The sequence below is a fragment of the Pituophis catenifer genome, unplaced genomic scaffold, assembly GCF_029215685.1.
Source record: "Pituophis catenifer annectens isolate HBS135680 unplaced genomic scaffold, rPitCat1.0.hap2 SCAF_4, whole genome shotgun sequence".
Classification (NCBI taxonomy): domain Eukaryota; kingdom Metazoa; phylum Chordata; class Lepidosauria; order Squamata; family Colubridae; genus Pituophis; species Pituophis catenifer.
Window position 1 is genome coordinate 111,239,476 of NW_027256884.1, and position 21,771 is coordinate 111,261,246.

The 21,771-nt window shown below is 36.2% G+C and overlaps 1 protein-coding gene across 1 annotated transcript in view; it reads right to left on the bottom strand.

Moving 5' to 3' along the window:
- Positions 1–2,147: 2,147 nt before the first annotated feature.
- Positions 2,148–21,771, bottom strand: part of RNF17 (ring finger protein 17) — a 52,892-nt gene continuing 33,268 nt past the window's right edge. Inside the window, exons 22-33 of the mRNA XM_070943661.1 lie at positions 21,129–21,235; positions 20,348–20,628; positions 16,871–17,034; positions 15,803–15,922; positions 13,460–13,540; positions 10,989–11,117; positions 8,142–8,201; positions 7,517–7,633; positions 4,987–5,131; positions 3,126–3,261; positions 2,792–2,981; positions 2,148–2,243 (exon numbers count right to left, since the gene is read on the bottom strand). Coding sequence (XP_070799762.1) covers positions 2,148–2,243; positions 2,792–2,981; positions 3,126–3,261; positions 4,987–5,131; positions 7,517–7,633; positions 8,142–8,201; positions 10,989–11,117; positions 13,460–13,540; positions 15,803–15,922; positions 16,871–17,034; positions 20,348–20,628; positions 21,129–21,235 — 1,626 coding nt within the window. The remainder of the gene's footprint in view (positions 2,244–2,791; positions 2,982–3,125; positions 3,262–4,986; positions 5,132–7,516; positions 7,634–8,141; positions 8,202–10,988; positions 11,118–13,459; positions 13,541–15,802; positions 15,923–16,870; positions 17,035–20,347; positions 20,629–21,128; positions 21,236–21,771) is intronic.

Consider the following 21,771-nt stretch of genomic DNA (forward strand, 5'->3'; position numbering starts at 1 on the left):
TTTTTTAGAGACTAAAGAACATTTTTTTTCTAAATAATTATTTCATTTGACTATTAAATTTCACTTTTATTTTCAAACCATTTCTCTTGTAATAGCTACTCACCCAGTTGTGTAACCTGTGAATCTGATAAGCATTCATTCCACTTTAAAATTTTGGAGTACAGGTCTTGAACCAAATTTGTGGCATTCCATTTGATATTTCACACTAATTTGTTAAGGAAGCTTTATGATCTTTCTTTGAGATTAGTTTCAAGCCAATTCCCTAATAGACCTGCCATCTAGCCAATAACTAATTAACCTAATCAGAACATAATGGACAACACTGTCAAATGTTTTGGTAAAATTAACATCTCCACATTTCTGATAGGAAAGTTACTCAAAATAAGCACAATGTGCACATTTTCAGCTTGTATTAATCAGTAAAATATTGGTGTGAATCACTGGAAGAAAAAAATCTGCAACCAAGTGTAAAGAACTCTAAATTCCAAGCCATGTTATTAGATCACATCATCCCAATACAGTTTTTAAAATAAAGAAACAAATATTCTAATTGGAATGAAAAGATTTAAGAAAAAAATATAAGATTCATCAATCTTAAACTTAGAAAAACAGAACAACCTGGAATAGTTGAAAAATTTTCAACTATTGGCCAAAATTTTGGAAGCTTACTATAGGGACAGGGGTGTCAAATTATTTGCTGATGATATACTGCCAACTGTATTTGGTAGTCTAGTCTAACAGCTTCTAAGGGATGATATAGTGGAGCTGATCTGCATTAAAGACATAATTGGAAACTACTGGAACAGTAACAAAAGACTGCATAAAAATATAGATCAAACTTGCTAATAGTAATAATTAAAAAAAAATCTTGTAACAGTGATAGGAGAGAAATGATTTATGGAAAATGGTTTTACTGACATCTACAAAACCATTGTCATGGCTGCATCTCACCTATCCAAGCTTCATGAGCTGACAGCCTGACATTAGCGATGGAGATCAAGTAATGATATGCAGAGCTGGGAACCAAGCACCCGTTTCCTGGACAATATACAAGCACCTGATTGGACATTTGCAGATAACCAGGAGATTTTGGGGGGGGGGGGGACACTTTCCTTTGTGTTGTTTGCGTGGGAAAACCTCAGATTCAGTTTATGCTACTTTAACCATTTAAGCTTCAGTAAAATATACACTTGGCAAAACAAATGACGAGGAGTCTTTCTTTGCTAGATGGCTAAGAGGGATGGTTGACAATCATTCTGTGGTTGGACATTGGTAGTCTTCAAACTTGGCAACTTTAAGATCTGTAGACTTTAATTCCCAGAATTCTTACCCAGCATTTGAAGCAAGTTTTTCGCTTTTGGGTCAGGAAGTTCCACGCTCAAAGCAGTTGAAATATTTTTCCTATCCCTACTTATTAAATAAAACATAAACTAATGTAAAGACATTTTGATGCAAATCCAACTATTTATTTAAACAAGTATTAGTACTTGAACAATGTAACAAAAAACTCACACTTCTGTGTAGAATTCCCAGAATTTACAAAAAACTATAACTCTTAAAACAATTTTAATACAAAATCAGTTCAATTTTTTTTAAATCAAGGTAGTCCACATCTGAAACAAACAAAAAACCAGTATTATTTCCATGTATCAATACCTGGGAATGTAAAAATAGATATCCACAAACTTTCAAGCTATCAACTTCTACATAGTACTGCTACTGAGTCCTTATCTTACTGCATTATTGATTGTAAAAAAAGAACCATTTGAATAATGTAGTTATTCACACACACACCTATAAAAGCATTGGTTCTTTTACTGAACTTTCCTGTTTTTTAATTCAGTTTTCTTTTCCGGTGCCTTTATTTTCCACCTTCATTTATTTAGCACCTTCAGTTTAAATTCATCTCTGTATGGCTGATTTTAAAAAAATAAAAGTTGCAATTTTTTTATTTATTCCTAGAAATATTAAGACTTACAGTTTAAAAATATTTTCTACAAGAATTCCAGTTTTTAAAAAATCACTAATCAAAATTAGTGGGACCATTCATAAAGTTTACAAGTTCTAATTTTTTGCAAATTTTCAGCAAGATCAATAAATTTTTCTTAATGCTGGTAAAGACATAATAACTACTGCTTGCTTACCTATCATTGTGTCAATTCTGCAAATCCCATTTCCACAAGCTTCATATGAAATAGACGTCCTTCTTCATACAAAAATACAATATGCTCTGGTGAATGTGTCTTGGAAGCCAGGTTTTTCAAAAAAGACAACAAATAGTTTCAGAAGCAATATCAATATTTCCAATAGAAGTACAATATAGGCAAGAAATCCCATTTTTTCCCCATCATCTAAATCTTGTCAGCAGCTACACGCTTTTGCACATGTCTTCTTGAAGAATTTGGGGAGAATTGTTTTTTTCCCTAATGGCAGAGCAATAGGTACCAAGTCTGGAAGATTGTAATGGCAGTTCAAGCCCTTTTGTGCTTCACCACAATGCAGACATAGGAAACAGCAAACAATTAGAAAATAATGGATTCTGGCCATACTATCATACTATAAATTCAAAAGACTTATGCCACCTTTCACAAAGATGAAAAAGAAACATTTGCAGCTTTGAGTACAAATCCTACTTATCAAGGAGTTTGACTGTGGTCCTGGCTTTTAATTTCTTCCTTGGTTTTATTTCTTCCAAGCAGCTTCAATGGAGAGATTTACATATAGAAGGAATATACAGTTCCCAAATGAAAGTGAGATAAATTGAGAAGGATAAAAAAAAAAAAAGGCTTACCACTGAAGAGGCACTGAGATTTTTGCTTTCAAAGCAGTTCATTGCAGCCCACAATGCATCCAGGCTCCATTCTGGACAATAAGGAATTCTCTCTGTTGTGGAATCATGTAAAGCAGGTTTAAATCCGGCCAGTAACACTCTGAATGCTTGAGTGGGATATTGCATGAACTTACACGGAATCTGACGCAACCTGGAACACAGTTTGCAAGTCAAACTATACAAGCTGATAATTTATGATCATCTTAGTTAAATCTAAAACAGTATTGTAGCACAGTATTTCTAGTTATTGAATTATCAATCTTGATAAAGTGATTTGAAAAAAGAACATCTTTACCTGCTTATAGGCAATGTTTTAGTCGACCCATAGTCAACAAATTCCACAAGAACTGAAACAGGATTGAACTCAAGAATAGAAATGAGTTTTGCTCGATACAACAGACCGTCACTATATTCTGCGAGGCAAGGCATGTCTACAAAGAAAGCATGCCATTCAGTTAGCTGGAATGTACTGGTTCTCCTGATGAGAGCAGGAGAAAGATGAAATGACAGGTAAACCGATAGCACAAAATTACAGGAAGTTCTCGAGTTTCGACCATAATGGAGCCCAAAATGTGTGTTGCTAATTGTTAAGTATGTTTGTTCCATTTTACGACTTTTCTTGCCACAGTTGTTAAGTGAATCGTTGCATTTGTAAAGTTAGTAACATGGTTGTTAAATGAATCTGGATTCCCCATTCTGACTTTGCTTGTCAGAAGGTCGCAAAACCTGGTTCACAGGACTCTGGGACTACTGTAACCGTTGTAAATATTGTAAGCCGCCCTGAGTCTCCGGAGAAGGGCGGCATATAAATCAAATAAAAAAAAAAATGAACCACTTGCCAAGCATCTGAATTTTGACCATGTAACCATGAGGATGCTGAATGGTCATAAGTGTGAAAAAAACAGTCATAAGTCACTTTTTTTCAGTGCTGTTGAAACTTGGAACAGCCAGTAAAGAACTGTTGTTAAGTCGAGGACTACCTGTATTCAACTGAGGTCCAGGTTTGTTGATTCAGCAATTGATCAATTATTACTATTTTAAAGCAAAATGAATGTAAGGAAAACAAAGATGAAGCCTTCCTGGACTCAGCTTCTCCAGCAAATATTTACTACGCATACTCTCCGAGCGAAAAATTGATGCAGAGAACTGGGAGAGAAGACAGAAGGATGAACCAGGGCCGCATCATAGGTCCAAAAAGGAGACAATAAAGGCAGTAAGGTGCTGCTTTGCTATGGTGGCTAGGTACAAAAGGCAAAAGGTTGGGAGAGAAAGCAGCTGGGAGAACTAATGCTTGCAGGTGCTTCCTGGGGTGGCTGAATCTTCTCAGGGCATGGACTGCAACTCCAGAGCCATGCAGTTCTGGAAGTGTTTGCCATCCCACAAGGCAGAGTGCAAGATGGCCAACAGTGGGCAAGAGATAGGCAGAAAGGGGGAATTGGCATGCCCTTGTAGTGTAAGTGTGAGCAAGCTGCCAAGTCCTTGAATTTTAATCACATGACTGCAGGGGCACAGCAATGGCCATAACTTTGAGCACAGGCCATAAATCCGTATTTTCAGCACCACTGTAACTTCAAATGGTCACTGAATGAATGGTTGTAAATCAAGATCTACTCGTAGTCGAAACAAGAAATGACTAAAGCACAAGTGACAAGTGAGAAAAGTCCAGGAATGGGTACAAGTGACACACACAAACAACCTTTCCAAAGGCCCTCTTAGCTATGGATGCAACTTACTCTTAGTGATAATATCAGTCAATTTGGCTGGTTCTGAAAGGAAACCAGACAATTTCATGAAGAATCGTGGTATCAATGGCTATTTGCATTAGATGGCTGTGTACTAACTCCTGAATCCCAGGCACCAAGCCTTAAGTACTGATTTACTGGGAAGTGACAGTAGAGGAGGTTGTGAGATTCCCTAATGTGAGTTTCTCCATTTGGCATGCCTCCATGTGGACAAGGTGGGTTTATGGCCCAATTCAGCAAGATTCTCCTTCTATTTTTAAATGTGGAAGAGGTTCCTTGGAAAGGAGCTCATGCAAACTAGGACATAGGATTCTCAGGCTTCTAAGCAAACAGGAGTTAGCCACCTTGAATACAACTGAAAATATTCAAAGCAGGCTATTACATATTAATTTTCTTAGGTACTAAGTACTACACCTTTTCGAACATCAGTTAGATGTGGAAGAGTCTCTATGTTCTGATTATACTGAGCCAAGGCTTTCTCTAGAGTGTCAGAATCCAAGCTGTCCTCCATATCTCTCTGTTGGCTGGTGCTGTTTGAGTGAACAATGGAAAGATACACCTGGGGTAGAGGAAAGCATCTTTATCAAAAGACTGTAAGATTAGAAATATGTTTGTTCATGTAAAAGCAAAGGGCGTTAGATATAATAATATATTGAGAGGTAACCTTCCTGAGTTTAACCAAAGAAAGGGGAGCAGTCTGACAAATAAGCCAAAAAGTAAATACTAAAACCTAGTGCAATGTTAACACAGTTTATATTTTTTAAAAAACAAAATCACATGCTGGTGAAAAAGGAATTTCTGATGGGAATGGCCTTCCTTCTCTGGAAGGTTCTATTTTGAAAACCAAATCAATCACACCCATGATTTGGGTTATGTATTTATGAATTAAATTCCTAACAATCAACTTCATTAAGAGCAAAATGCTCATTTTTCCTTATCAAGTTATTTAGCAGGGAAGAGATCAGGTTACTACAATTTCCATTATTGCATTATTTTATTTTAGAAATCAGTTTATTTTTTCACTTGTTGACAGTGGCGATATGTTGTTTCTTTCTAATACCGCTTCTCTGGCTGCTCATTTTCCAGACCATTGAGGAATGTACGGGTGTCTGTTAACATTTTCTTATCTGCATCCTAAATTTTTATAAGGCTGTGAACCTATTATGCTGCACTCCAACTGCTACTGAATTAGCAGAAAGTTAATAACACAACACTGGCTGCTATATGTAAATATGCATATAGTTATTTACATCTGCCACTCTTAGTTGGGTGAAACACTGACTTTTTAAAAATAGAGAGGGAGGGGAGAAGAGAGAAATGTTAAATTAGTGAATTTGAGCAAGAGAAATTTAATCTCTTGGGAGATTCTCTACAAAGAATAAGCTTCTCTCTCTCACTCACATTTCATTTCTCCTTGTGATGTGCAACTATTAGGACCTGATGTGGAAAAGAGGGGACATGGTTGCAGGTGTATCGCTGCTCTATATGCTTGAATTAAAATGTGTTTGAGCTAATAAGGAGGTGACAACTTACATTTTTTAAGGTTCTCTGGTAGGTGCATTGAGCACACCTAGGTCCCCTTAGGAGCACCTTTTTCACTTCTAGAGCTGTGCAGTTTTACATTCCTTATTTGTGCTCTAGCATTCTTCCTCTAGATCAGGGCTGTCAAACTCCTGGCCTGCGGGCCGGATGCGTCACATGCTAGCCACACCCACGCCCGGTTTAGCAAAGGAGAAAAAAGTCCCGATATGTCATCTGATGCCATGGTGACGACGTGAGTTTGACATCCCTGCTCTAGAGTAAAGTTTTCTGGAGTGGAGGAAGAAGCAGTTAGAATATTCAGGTGAAATATTCAAGTCCTGTGACTTCTTTAATCCTAGACGATTTTGAAAGGTCCCAAATGGAACTCAATAAGCAAGATCTATAGACTGAGAGTATCTTAGTATAAATTAGAAGCAATGTACCAAAAGAGTAGGGAAGATACTGCTTGTTATTCCACCAGATACATCATTTGTGTGGAATTGCCATAGAAACTCAAGAGGAAAAAAAAATCTTCTGCCTTCCTTTCTGCTGTTGGTGAAATTTAGAGCTGTACAGTTATTGTATTGTGTATTGTTTTATATAAAAGCAATAGCAATTGCACTTAGACTTATATACCGTTTCACAGTGCTTTACAATCCTCTCTAAGGGGTTTTACAGAGTCAGCATATTGCTCCCAACAATCTGGGTCCTCATTTTACCGACTTCCAAAGGATGGAAGACTTAGTCAACCTTGAGTCGATGAAACTCAAACTGCCGGCAGCTGGCAATCAGCAGAAGTAGCCTGCAGTACTGCATTCTAACCACTGCGCCACCACGGCTCTTAAAAGATCCCATATATTGAATTTTAATTTTTTATGTTAATAGTTTTTATGATAATGTTTGTTATTGGTCATTTCCCAATAATAATTTTCAAATGTCATCATTAAATGGATTAAGTAGATAAGGAAAAACTCTCTGAATCATTTTCCCTTGAAGTGATGACTGCATTTCAGAGATATTTCCTTACCTAAACAGAGAAACAATGACCACGTGCAGGCAAAAAGCAGTGGGAGTACGAGCAATTTCTGATTTCCTGGCAGCTTCCCCACTGAAATTTCCTCACAAATTTCATTCCCTTGGGAGGCCAATGGGTACTGGATTTTGGACATATTTTGTAAGTAATTTGAGGTAAATTGGTTCAAAAACTGTTTCCTTATGATGCATAACAATTTTACTATTATATAGATCGATACACAAAATTCTCAATTTAAAATACAAAATTATTTCTTCACATGAGGTAAGTTGTTCTATGAAGTTCAATTAAAAGCACTAATACAAACAAAATACTTAATTTTTGTGAACGGAGGTGAACAAAACAGACTTGTTAATGATGGTGTTTGTTCAACATTTTTAATTAAGATACCTCATTTGGTGACACAATGTGCGTTACTTTCACTGGAAAGTGTTCTCCAAGGATAGGCAATGATGGAGAAATATACGGTGGCAAAAGAGGAGTCTTTAGTTCACTCTTCAATAATCCCTAAAATAAGCAAATTATTAAAACACAATTTGCAAAACAACCCTAGAGAACACCAAGGAGTGCTTCTGAAGGCACTGGGAACAACTTGTCCTGGAAACTATTTTGTACAGATTCCCTACACACATTCACATATTGTTTAGGGAGCAGCAAATTTCTCTGCCGTTTTAAATATTGAGAAATACAGGGTTTTGGAATATAGTTAATTGGAGGACTATTGCCACTTGAACATATGAACATTCCTGGACCACTACAGAGGAAGAAATCCAAGACAAGTTCCAAGGCGATTCCATTTTACAAAGCACAAAGCTATGATCTATCTTGAGCTTGGAAACAAAATTGTAATAGATAATATGCTATTACAGGCAGTGTAACAGTAGGAAGCTAATACCATTTATTTAAGGTATTAAATACTCTTAATGTCAGGGTTCCAAGTAACACCCCCAACCAATGAAGACTCCAATGAACCAATGAAGGCTAACACTTACATTGATTTAGTGTTAAACCTTACCTCATAACTGATTTCACAATTTTCCTCCAAGGTTTCATTACTGCATTCCGACCTTGAATCCTAGAACATATACACTCAAATTTTAATACAGTATTAATTTCGCAGACTCACATTTAGAAAGCTCTTTAATATACACAAAGCAGCAAAAATGTTTTTCAGCTGGAAATTAATTATAAGATTACCTATACTACAAAATAGCCAGAAACTTTGTGGCCCTATATGGGGATGGTAAAATACTTCGTAAGATTTGAACAACATCGTGAAGATTCTATAAAATTGGAGGCATCAGGTAACAAAAAGAGAATCAGATTGTACCATGGCTTTGTCTTATGCCAGAATCTGCCCAGTCACCACCATGTCTTGCAGTCATAAAATGAAAGGATCGGCTTCAGCAACAGCAGCTGGAGTGACATACTGGCTAGGAGTTCAAAAAGTTTAAAGGTGACTTAATTACTGCAGAAATGATGCATTGAGAAGCAAGCCAGGAACATGAAGTATTAGTACCGCTTTATAAAATCCTAGTAAGACCATACATGGAATACTGCAATCAATTTTGGTCACCATACTACAAAAAAGATGTTGAGACTTTGGAAAAAGTTCAGAGAAGACCAACTAAGACAATCAAAGGCCTGGAGACAGTGGTGTATTAACCATTAAGCAGACTAAGCACATACTTAGGGCACCAGGCCCAAAGGGGGCACCATGAAGTTGAAAGAAAAAAAAAACCAGTGAAGATTTGTAAAAAACAAAGGAGGGAGGCACAAAGATTTGTCAGTGCTTAGGGCACCAGTGAGCCTTAATCCATCACTGCTGGAGACTAAAACATATGAAGAATGGCTGCAGGATCTGGGTTGGGTTGGGCTAGTCTAAAGAAAAGAAGAATTAGGGGTGACATGAAAGCAGTATGCCAGTATTTGAGGGGCTGCCACAAAAAAGAGGGGGTCAAATTATTCTCCAAAGTACCAGAGGGCAGGACAAGAAACAATGGTTGGAAACTAATCAGAGAAGCAACCTGGAATTAAGGAAAAACTTCCTAACAGTGAGGACAATTAACAATGGAACAGCTTGCCTTTAGAAATTGTGGGCACTCCATCACTGAAAGTTTTTAAGAAAATACTACTAGACAGTCACTTATCTGAAATTGTATAGGTTCTCCTGCCTGAGTAGGAGGCAGACTAGAAGACCTCCATGGTTCCTTCCAGCTCTATTCTATTCTATTTGTATTCTATCTGTATTTTAAATTCTATTAGAGTCCAAACCCCAAACTTCATACTAAATGGTATAAGCAAACTATTAGCAAGATAGGGATAAAATCTGAAGACGCAGCCAAATAAATATTCAAATAAGTTAAATAGAAGTCAGCCACAGACTGCTGAATTTTCAAAAGAAAAGGGCCATTTATTCTGTAGTAACACAGAGCTGAAGGCTTCCTAGAGGATTCTAAAGCAAATTTACAGAAAAAAGAAATTAGTCACAGCATAACCAGTTCATTAGGCACAGGGTTTGTGGTTCCAAAGAGAATATTTAACCTTATCATTCAAAAATTGTACAAGGGAACCAATGTCTGGCCCTGTACAGATGATCTATATTTACCTCAGAAACCATGAAGTTATATGGCTGGCGCAATTATATTCTGATGGTGTTTGACAACTATTCTGGTAATAAGATAGGTAAGAGGAAATACTTTCACAGACAAAGTGAAAAGCTACTATCCTGAGACAAATTAGAAAATTGTTAGGGTAGAAAAATAAATTGATTGAAAAACAAAATGTGTATACACCCAATTTCCAGATATACTGTATCAACGTGATAAACGTGATTGTGGCAATTTAGCCAGTAATACACAGAATTCAATTTGAATTGAATTCATGAATTTAATGCCTTTTTTAATATTGTGCTTCTTGCTTTCAATAAATATATTTATATTTGGGTGACAATTTTGCAAATACAGTAGAACCTCTGGTCATGACCGTAATTCATTCCATAACTTTAGTCGCAACCCAATTTGGTCGTGGTCAGAAGCGTTCATGTCCAGAGGTTCTATTGTACTAGGTTAGCAACCGTGAGAGTAATTTGGAAAAGGATTTAAATGGAACTATTTTCATTTTAAGCAAATAAGATTGAAACTAGAAATGCACAACCTGAGTTCTAAGGCTGCTAAAAACAAAATCACATTGGTTGCACAGCACAACTTTAACAGCTCCCAAGTGAGGAAGTTCATTTAGTTGTGAGACAGTGCATAGCAAAAGCACAAAAGAGGAATTATATTGAATTTGATGGGGAACAATCACTGATTCAATGTAACAGCATAAGATTCTTGAAATTGCTATGGTCTGCTTACAGATTGTTCCTCAATTTGCAACTCAGTCCCAGAACAAAACTGATGATAGCAAACATTTTTATCTTTTTGTTTCCAAATTCTTTGCCAAGAATTTGTCTAGAAACTCCAAAATTCTTGTCCAGAAAGAATAAATGCTATACTTGGGGGTGGGGGTGGGGTGTCTATGCACTAGTTCTGCAATTTGAGCTCCAGATTACATCTAGGAATGCTGTTTAGAACTGGTGATATAAGAGGAAGTAGTTGTGGTAACTCTCTTACTACAGTAAGAGTTTAAATCAGTGTTTTTTGTATCTCAGTGATAAACATTGTTTTTATTACTTATAAAAGTTTTTCTCGTCTAAAAGATTTTCAATACTGACCCAACTTCTAACTAAAGACCCAAAGACCACAATATCACAACCAGCACTATGCTTGATAGTACAATCTCTGGACAAGAAACTTGTTTCAGCATGAAATATTCGAGTTAAACTGTTAATGATGGAAAAGAGGAAAAAAAAAACCAATACCCATGTTGGCATAGAATCACCATCGTCTTCGGTAATACAATGTTTATGGAATGCCATGAAATAAGATAGTGACATCCCCGAAAACCAGAGTTTGACGGACACTTTTCCCCAAGGAGGATTTGACTGCTCCTGTTGAAAGATTAACAAACTCATTATATAATTCCCTCAACACTGTCAAACTAGTTACTAAGTCTGCATTACTATTAATCTTCTCATCATTCCTATCACCCATCTCCTCCCACTTATGACTGTAGGACTGTAACCTTGTTGCTGGTATCCTTAAGATTTATATTGACTGTTTCCCTATGACTATCATTAAGTGTTGTACCTTATGATTCTTGATTAATGTATCTTTTCTTTTATGTACTCCAAGAGCGTATGCACCAAGACAAATTCCTTGTGTGTCCAATCACACTTGGCCAATAAAGAATTCTATTCTATTCTATTCTATTCTATTCTATTCTATTCTATTCTATTCTATTCTATTCTATTCTATTCTATTCTATTCTACTTCTATTCTACTCTACTCTACTCTCATTACTACCATCCCGTCTGCTACTAAAAGCAGCTCTAAAAACAGGCATGTGTTTACCGCTGAAAGCCTGTTGTAATTTGAGATACTTGCTATAATGCTCACACATGACAAGATGTATCATCAACCCCAAAAGAAATTACTTTTGTTGAAGACACACATTCCATATTTACATGTGCACAGAGCAAAACGGACTCCTGACAGTCCGATTTCAGGCAAGGATGCATTCCAAAAATTGCATTGGTTGCACTTGTAGACAATCTCTGGAGAAGCTGGGATCAGGGAACACAACCTTCCTGGACATCTTTAGTCGCTCAGAGGTTTTCAATACTTCTGGACCACTCCACAGAATCAGAGTGAAGAGCAATGTTCTTCAGTTCCGTCAGTGTTGGTGGTGGAGGAAAAAGAGAATGACACCTCTACTATGTAGACTGCCTCAGGGCTCTTTACAATGGTTATCATTTTCAAGGCCCTGTGTGGTTCTGTACTAAATTATGTGGAACTCATCAAGAAAAAAGAATGGGAAGCTATGTTCTTTTTACTTTTTTTTCTTCCTCAAGTGAATGTCCCTCCAATCCGATTACCAGTAATTAAGGTCTACTCCTTCCTGGTCTTGTCTATGTGAAAATGCTATCTTATGTTACCTTGGAAGCAAAAATTTTTGACTGACATTTTCCATACTTTGGCTCCCTATGACGAATATGATCTGCTCCTTCCTTCAGGTTTCAGGTGATGAATTAAAACTATCACGCTTTTGAAGTGATTAAAGACTTGAACTTTTATTTGGAAAACCTCTAGATTACCCACCAACTCTGTCCGTGAGAGTACAATCTCTTCCAGAATGAATGACAGAAGATCTCCAGATCTAGGGGACCTTTAAATCTACAGCCATTCAGTCATGCTCTGGTTGTGTTGAATCCTAGTCTTCCTGCTAGATCCATTTTGGAGCAGATTGAACAAATTGCTCCTTCCTACAGAGAACTCCATGGCAAACAGGGAGTGATCTCTCAATGACCAGGGTCTAATAACATCATCTAAGGGCTATCCCTCAACTCCAGATCATGACCTGGGGTAAAAAATCAGATCTAGCATTGCAGACACACATAGCCCTCCAAAACTATGAATCAGGCTTTTGATAACTTTGATCAAGTCCATGGTGGTCATAAGTCTGGTGAATATCACTGCCAATCTGTCACAGAATTAAGCATATGGAGGCTCATACACAAGCAGCAAACCTATCTGATTCTTAAGGTCCAGCTTCACAGAATCTCATATGTGGTTATTTGTGGAGCAGCATGGCTGGTAGTCACCAGAGACTTCTGGACAGTAATGACTACACTTCCACCCAGTGTTTTGGCTGGTATCATATCTGAAACCCAGGAAGCCTATTTTTGAAAGGGGGATCTCCTCCTCCTCACCCAATAGGATTTCAGTAAAGCATTGCAGATTATCCCTATTAATCATTATTAGATCATGGATGGGTAGGCCTTATTACAGACCTTATTTGATATGTGTGTAATAAGAAATTGTGAATTTTCTTTCTGTGTAATACTGGTATTGTACTTATTTTATAAGTACATAAGGAGTTTTAAATTCGGAGTTTTAAATTTTTGGCTTTTAACGAATTTTGGCCGTAAATGTAATAATTTTAATAATTTTTAAATTTAATTGGGATTTGTATTGTGTTTTTTACTTGGCTGTGCACCGCCTCGAGTCCTTCGGGAGAGGGGCGGTATAGAAATAAAATTATCTATCTATCTATCTATCTATCTATCTATCTATCTATCTATCTATCTATCTATATCTATCTATTGGTTAAATTTATTTATTTTTGATTAAGGGAATTGTTTTTGTTTTTACTTTTAGCTCCCCCTCAAGCCTTTGCTAAGGGTAGCATCTGATTGAAATAATGAATAAAAGATACAGTGTTTAGACATACCATTATGCGTATTTTAACAGATCTTCTCGTAAGTAGTTCTTTAAGCAATTCAACTGCGTCGTGCTGCCAAATGTTGCCAACCTAAATGATCATGAGGAAAAATACACCAATCGATAATCAACTATGAAAATCCATTGATCCAAAACCTCCATTCACAAGACTAGCTAATCTGGAGAAAGAATTGTCATGAAGCAGAAAATGATCAAGTTCCAGTTCACCCAAAAGCAGAGGTTAAGCACAACTGCATTTTTTTCATGATATACCAAGATGTTTCAGGACAAAGATCAGCCATGTTCATGTGAACAGACCTACCTTTTGTGATCTCGTAAAGAAGAACTATTAAGAATGTTATGAGCTACTGGGTTGGCCAAAATGGTCCCATGCAATATTTTTAATTCCAACGGTTACTTAAGGCTTCTGTTGATGGAAGCCTTATGTAACAATTGGAATTAACATCTGGTATATTCTCTAAAACTTGAAAAAGGCAATGGAGAGTTGCTGTTATCCTGGAGCTAGAATGTCTCAAAAAGGCAAATATTGGAAAACAATCTTTGGAGCCAGTTGGAATTTCAAAGCATTGTCTCAGATGCTATTACAAATTAGCTCCTATAGGTACAACTACTTACATTTCATAGAAAAGGAAACCTTTTGGGACTATATAGCAATAGCTTACCAAGAATCTGAGCAAGAGGAAGGAAGTAGAACCTGACTCTCTAAATACAAACTTTTGATTGTTTTTTCTTCAGTAACACCTCTTCATTCACACCATTATTTTTCATTCCACATCTTCAGCGTATCATTTGTTCTTTAGCACAATCATAACTCATCCAATAGCCAACACATCCACACTTTTTCCTTGTTTCTTCTGTTATCTCTACTTGTGCCTTAATCTCCATGCTGCTTCTCCCAGATCAAAACCCATTTTTTTCCACCGAATTCTTGGTTTTCGTTTCCTACTTTCAATCAAATAAACCCAAGTCTCTCTTTTCCTTACAATAAAATCACACCCTTTCCTTATTTTTGTGTACTCTATGTTGTAGGAACTGTTATACACAAAGCATCACCTTTCAGCACCTTTCATTTTTCCTTCATTGAAAATTATCTGGTTCCACCCAGAGCATTCAGGCAAATCAAGCCTGGAGGTAGGTCTTGACTTTACAATCTTACTAAAGTTTTCTGGTCATTTAATAGAATTTAAATAACCCAGAGAATATTAAAACACTTAATACGGAGGGAAACATGTACAAGTGCGCTGCTTTCACTCAGTGTAGATGACAGCTTAGATGATTTAATTTTCTTCGCTTTACTAGTCGAGACAAGCAACAAGATCTGCATATGGAGGAGGTAGGCGATTTGTGCTGGAACTAGAATGAAAACTGGTATTCTGCATTGCCTTAGAAATAAACTCGGGCCCAGGAACATGCTAATGCAGGGGTGTCAAACTCAATTTCATTGAAGGCTGCATCAGGGTTGCGTTTGACCTCGGGGTGGGTGGGTGGGAGGGGTGAGCGTGGCCAGGGTGGGTGTGGCCAGCTTGACATCACTCATCGGGGGCACCTGTGGTGACTCGAGCGCTCTGCCAGCGAAAATGGGCTCCTGATCTCCGTTTTCATCCGTGACGCCTTCCTGCAACCCTCTGCCAGCAAAAACAGAGCTTGGGAGGGCCGTGTTGGCAGAGGCATTGTGGCCTAGTCCTTTGCTGTTTCCAGGACTGCTCCACAGGCCAGATCTAAGCACCCTGCAGTCCTGATTCGGCCTGCGGTCCTGAGTTTGACACCCCTGTGCTAGAGAGTTAATATTAGCAATAGCTAACTTATATACCACCCCATAGTGCTTTACAGCATTCTCTAGGCAGTTTACAATGTCAGCATATTGCCCACAACAATCTGGGTCCTCATTTTACTGATCCCGGAAGGATGAAAGGCCGAGTCAACCTTGAGCCCCATCAAGATAAAACTCCTGGCTATGGGCAGAGTTTAACCTGCAATACTGCATTCTGACGCCACTAGGGTTCATTAACATTGAACACTTTCATCTAATATACAGCTTGTATGCATTTAAAGCCTACCACTTTCTAGTAGTCTACTTCTATGGAAAGTGAGCCTTGGAAAACCTTAAAATTCCCAAAGCATTTTATCATTACAGAGTGAAATATGTATCTAACACTTCTCTCAATGCGGAAAGAGAAAAAAGGAATATATGCCCAATTCTGCTGATGATAGGTATGAACTACAATACTGATACAATTACCGGTGCACTGTATCAGACAGGTAAATTATTTGTACATTTTCATACATTGTTCTGTAGAAATGCATTATGTTCGAATCATAGCGTTTAACTCACTGGTACAGTTTTATACAGATGACATGGTATAGAAAATGGAGGTATCTCAGCATACAAAATAGTGGGGTACAGATGGCATGGAGGAATTTTCTCAGTATATCCGTAGTCCACATAATGTACCTATGAAAAGAAACAATACACAAGAACAAGTACATCAGTATTTACATTTCATGATGTAATTCTTTTCGAAAAACTTTTCTCATGCACAAATGCACAAAAAGGCTGCACAACCTATTTCCTGTCATATAGTTTTGGAAAGTACATGTGACACAGCAAACTGATTCATACATAATGTTAAGAGAAGATTTATTTAGTTGAATTAGTTTCTAAAATGCTAACCTGCAAGGGGCAATGATAGATCGTTTGGTATTTTTTCTGCATTGTGTTTGTCATAAATGGGAAGCAAGAGGCACTAAAAAAAGGGAATGCTTCTTGAAAATGAATGTGTTCATTTTGTGAACCTATTGCTAACTTCACAAATATTATCCCTCACATAAAACAACAGAAATCTCATCTTTTCAAGCATCTACTACCTGTGCAGTAAATAGTAGGAAATATACTCAAAGGACTTTTATAACAAAGGAAGGACTATACTTTTATAACAATGTCTTCACCAGGCCACTAGACTTTTTTATGCCTTGAAGATGTTTTGCCTCTCATCCAATAAGCTTCTTCAGTTCTGAGTGAATGGTGGAAATTGGAAGGATTTATATTCCTTGCAGTCATCTCATCATTAGCACTCTTTCTGAAAATTGCTGAAGCCACTTGGTGGTTTATCTGTGCCCTCACGGTCACCTGAGTAGTGCAAATGGGTGTGGAACCTTCTTGGAGCTGCTGAAAGGACTGTGTTGTAAACAGGAGATAGGTGGTCTGGTATAAGAAGCGAAAAATCTTCAAGGAAAAACAAAGGAAGTCCAGTTGCCTTTTGAAAAAACACCTTTGAAACAACCATGACCTGGACTGACTGAGAATCTCCATAGACAATACTGCCTTCATTTTAACAAAAACACAAGAAAAAAAAAACAGTAGTTGTGAAAACCAGAATGTTCTTAAAAACGTCACTCTTACCCTTACAATGCCAGCGCCAACTTCTTTAATTTCACCTCGGTACCACATTGTATCTGCTGCTCTTACAACACAAGCTTCTCCACTTTTCCAGTTATAGGATTTTAGAAGGCCTAAACCTTTGACATTATCTTGTATATTACACATTAACTCTTTTAACTTTTGCTCTAGGAAAAATTCAAGCAAATGGTGTTAAGGTTATTATCTCTCTTAACAATTTAATTGGTTTTTTTAATTAAGATAATGCAATACTATCTTTGCATACAATGCTTGAAATATGAACAACATGAGGAGATATTTTATCTTGCTTGATGGATATGTAGAAAAACTAAAAAAAAATGGATACAAATACATACATTAATTCTGAAAATTTTAAAGTTTAAAATACAATTGAAATAAAAGATTTTTCTTTAGGGCTAAATGGATAAGTAGCTAGAAAAATGTCATGGAACTGTTTTATATATTGCGATTATATGCTCAAAAGTGGATAATTATAGTAATACCCACAATGGAAGAATGGTTGCTAAAGATGGTGGAACTTTCAGAGATGGCTGAATTAACTTCTTTTTTTAAAGGAAAAAAAAGTCTCTATATTTATGGCTGACTGGAAACACATTATAGACTTTTTGTGTAAAATGGAAAAAAATGCATCTATGATTCAGGGTTTCTGATTTTAAAAAAGACTGGATAATAGAAGACAGTGAGCTTTCTTTTGTAATTTTAGAGTAAGAGAAAACTTTGTAACTGTACTTATATTTGCTGCAAAGGAAATTGAATGTTTCTTCTTTCTTTCTGCACTTCTGTCTTTTTTATTTTCTCTCTTTTCTGCTTTTTTTTATTAATTTGTGTTAATTTGGATTTGATTTAAATTGAGTCGATTTAAATCATGATTTAAATCACTAGTAAAAAGACTTGATTTAAACCAACTCAATTTAAATCATATTTTTTAAAGAGCAACTGTCATCTCTGCTACTCCTTTGACCTGCTGTTGACTCACCGATAGTCTCAGTGTTGCAGAATATACAGCCTTGTGCTACATAACTAAGCTACATTTCATGCTGAATAAACTAAATTATTTATGTATCTTAAATAGAAAACTATCTTACGATAGATTTTTACCCCAAAAGTTTTTTATTAAAATAAATTCAATAAAAATAAAAAAAATCTGATTTAAATAAAAAAATCCGATTTAAATTAAAAAAATCATTGATTTTTATCCACCCTGCTTAGGATTTATATTGACTGTTTCCCTATGACTATCATTTAAGTGTTGTACCTTATGATTCTTGACGAATTTATCTTTTCTTTTATGTACTCTGTGAGCATATGCACCAAGACAAATTCCTTGTGTGTTCAATCACATTTGGCCAATAAAGAATTCTATTCTATTCTATTCTATTCTATTCTATTCTATTCTATTCTATTCTATTCTATTCTATTCTATTCTATTCTATTCTATTCTATTCTATTCTATTCTAGACAATGCAATACAAAGGGAAAATATAAATGGGTATAACCTCCTCCTCCCCCCCCCACTATGAATAAAAAGCATTGTGGAAAAACTTTCTAGTGATACATAGATCTCTTCCCTTCCCTTTGTGTCCCCAGCTACTAAGTGCAATTTAAATATTTCTACTTTACACTGATCACTAAGGGTTATTGATAGCTTCTTTTTAAATGTTTTCATCTATTATTTCTAACTTGTCTCATAACTTTTTCCAGAAACCATATTTCAACTGTCTCAATTTGCCTTGCTGTGTACTGTCTTGTGTGAAAGGGAGCCACTCCTGCTTCAATTCGGCTCAACTCCTAATATGGATATATATCATCAATTTTGCCACTGGCAATGTTCCTTTTCTCCAATACTTTTAACAATTCAATATATAACTGCATATATGTCACTGCTAAAACATATAATATGCATACATGTATAGATTAGTTTTCTAGAGCAATGAATCCAGCAAAGAATTCAAGTGCTACAGCAGGGGTCACCAACTCCTGGGCCACGGACCAGTACTGGCCCATAGCCACATGAACTGGGCCAACAAGCGATGAGCAAGAAAGCAAAGCTTCAGCATCTAGGTTGATCACGAAACTATCTGAAACTGGTCCCTGGTGCCAGAAAGGTTGGAGACTGCTGAGCTACAGGAAGAGCAGCAGTAATGCATGCTCTTCCTGCAGATATAGATACTGCTAGTCATAATATTTATTTCCATAACCAACTTATAGCTACTATGACAAATATATTTTCATGCCTCTGACATTGATTGAGATGGGCGATTACAGAAATTGAATGAATGAATGAACGAATGAATATGAGGTGGATGGTAAAGGAACATGTGCATGTTCAGAATTTCAGGTAACAAATACTTGTACAAATACTTGTACAAATAAACAAATACTTTGGCCCGAATCTTTGAAAAGGGCAACCAAATCCCTCTTTAGATTGTAGTGGTTGTTTTTTTCTTTGTTCTTGTCCAGTTTTGTCATTTCTGTCATCTTGATTCTTGTTTATTAAAAACAAAGTAAACATCTAGAGTTGCTGGGAATTGGGCAGTATGTAAATTTAATATATTATTTATACCTGACTGCACAGTCAGCAGGATATTTAAACTGCATTCGGTATTTTTATCCACCTATTGAGTTCTTCCCAAAGATCTGGGATAGGCAGAAGATGCTGTTAGAAATATTGTTGTAGGATGTAAGCTGTTCCAAATAGACATGCCTTCTGCAACTGACTAAAGGTGATTTTGTCATTGCTGATGGTGTTCAAAGGGCATTCCAAATATTTTAGAATTGCAGTCAAGATGGTTATTATTATTAGTTATTATATTAATTATATATTAATTATATTGTATTTTAATTATTTCAAAAGAATTATTAATTATATATTATATATCTCTCTCTCTATATAGAACTTTATGAAATATCAGTGAATTCAGGTTGCATTGAATTCAATAGAAACTCGGTTAGTATACACAGAAACATGAATAAATACTATTTTTCTATGCTCAAGTAAATGAAAAATAGGGGCTATGTGTGTGTGCAAATCATTCCTTCTCACAATAGTCTATGAAGTCACTTATAAATATTCTTTACACATTTGGTATGAGAATCTCTCCAAACATTTTTTTTAAATACAGTTATATATAATGACTGATCACTGATGATTGATCACGTTACTGAAATTCAATGCCCCTACTCCAATTACAGAGAGTCAGTTTGGCCTACTGGTTAAAGTGCTAGATTAGAAACTGGAAATCCATGAGTTCTAGTCCTGCCTTTGACACAGAAGCCAGAACTAAAAAGAAGGTTCTGGAAAGGTCCTGAAAAATGTAGAAAAAACTGCAGTGAATTCTGTTGTCACGAAGAGTCATTTTTGACTTGATTATCTGTAACAGTACCTATTACATTTATATACATTTCTTTGAAATTATGTTAACACCTATCATAATTGTACAAATGTATTTTTTACTTTACCTTGTGACGTGGGAATCGCATAAATTGTCCCATTATCTGAAACGCAGCTAACCACAGCACTGAAGCAATCCACAGTAGGAAGAGCTGGTGGTTTATAGGCCTCAACCACTAGAGGCTTAGCCACTGACGTATTCAGTTCTTGTTGCTTACTATCAGTATCTGAAGGGCCCAAATGCTTTTCTAGTTTAGAAGGACTTTCTTTTTCTGAAACCAGCTTGTTTATGTCTACATTCTTTTGTAGTTCGTCAGAGGAAGATTGATTTGGATCAATTTTAGGTGTTCTATTAGGATTCAATAGAACATATGTCAGCAAATTTTACAAAATCAAATACTCCCCTCAAATATTGCACCTATATCTAACTCACCATGGCCGACTCACTGCAGCCAACTTGCCATGGCCAACTCACCACGGGACAACTCACTGTAGGACAAAAGTTACACTAATATTGAAGAAATAGTGGAATAAACTCATTAAGGAAAGGATGCCAAAGGAGGGACAAAATGAAATGTGAACGCCAAAACTCAAAATAATTTTTTACTAGTTTAAATAATTATATTAAATTGTTGAATTGTCCGCAGCGAGTTGGCCCATGGCGAGTTGGCCGCGGCAAATTGTCCACAGCGAGTTGTCCCATTCTGAACTTAGACTACACATTTTTCTGTTGATTTATAATTGAGTGAATTACAGATAAAATTAAAGCATTAATTTTATATAGAAAACAACTATTTTAAATACATTTGAAAATGAATAACCACTATTCACTTTAAAATATATATATACCTTTTTCTAAGTGCTAAGCCTTCTTGAATCATGTATTCTGAGACATCAGTACAGTGTTGTTCATGTTTGCAAAATATTGTTACAGGCAAAGGTGACAAGTTGGTATCCTGGGATAATTAAGAATGTTTAGGGGTAAAAATCAATTATTCATTGAAAAAGAAAATGTGCCAGTTATCCAATTTCCAAATATTGCAAACATCCAATTTTCAGACATACTACATCCACAAAGTGACAAAATTTAGGTACTTATTCTGGAATTTGGGGCAACTTAGTCTGTACACAAAACAGCAGTAGTAAAAAGCTTTTACAATTAAAGAACATGTTTTAATTAAAAAGCAGATTTATAAATGGGACACAAATATGAGATTTGGAAAAAAAAATTGAGAACATATATAAAAGAAAATATTTTCATTCTAAGATGCTTGCGCTCATCAACAAGTAAGATTTAAACCAGAAATGTTTAAATGCTTAACCTGAAATGCTAAGGTTATCTTTTGCTCCTAGAACTTGGGTGGCTTCTCCCAATAGAATTATAGAATTGTAAGGCTGGAAGGGAACTTGGGAGGTCTTCTAGTCCAACCCTCTGCCCAAGGCAGGAGTCAAAAAACTACCCACAAGAGGGACAGTTCTGTATATGGCAATA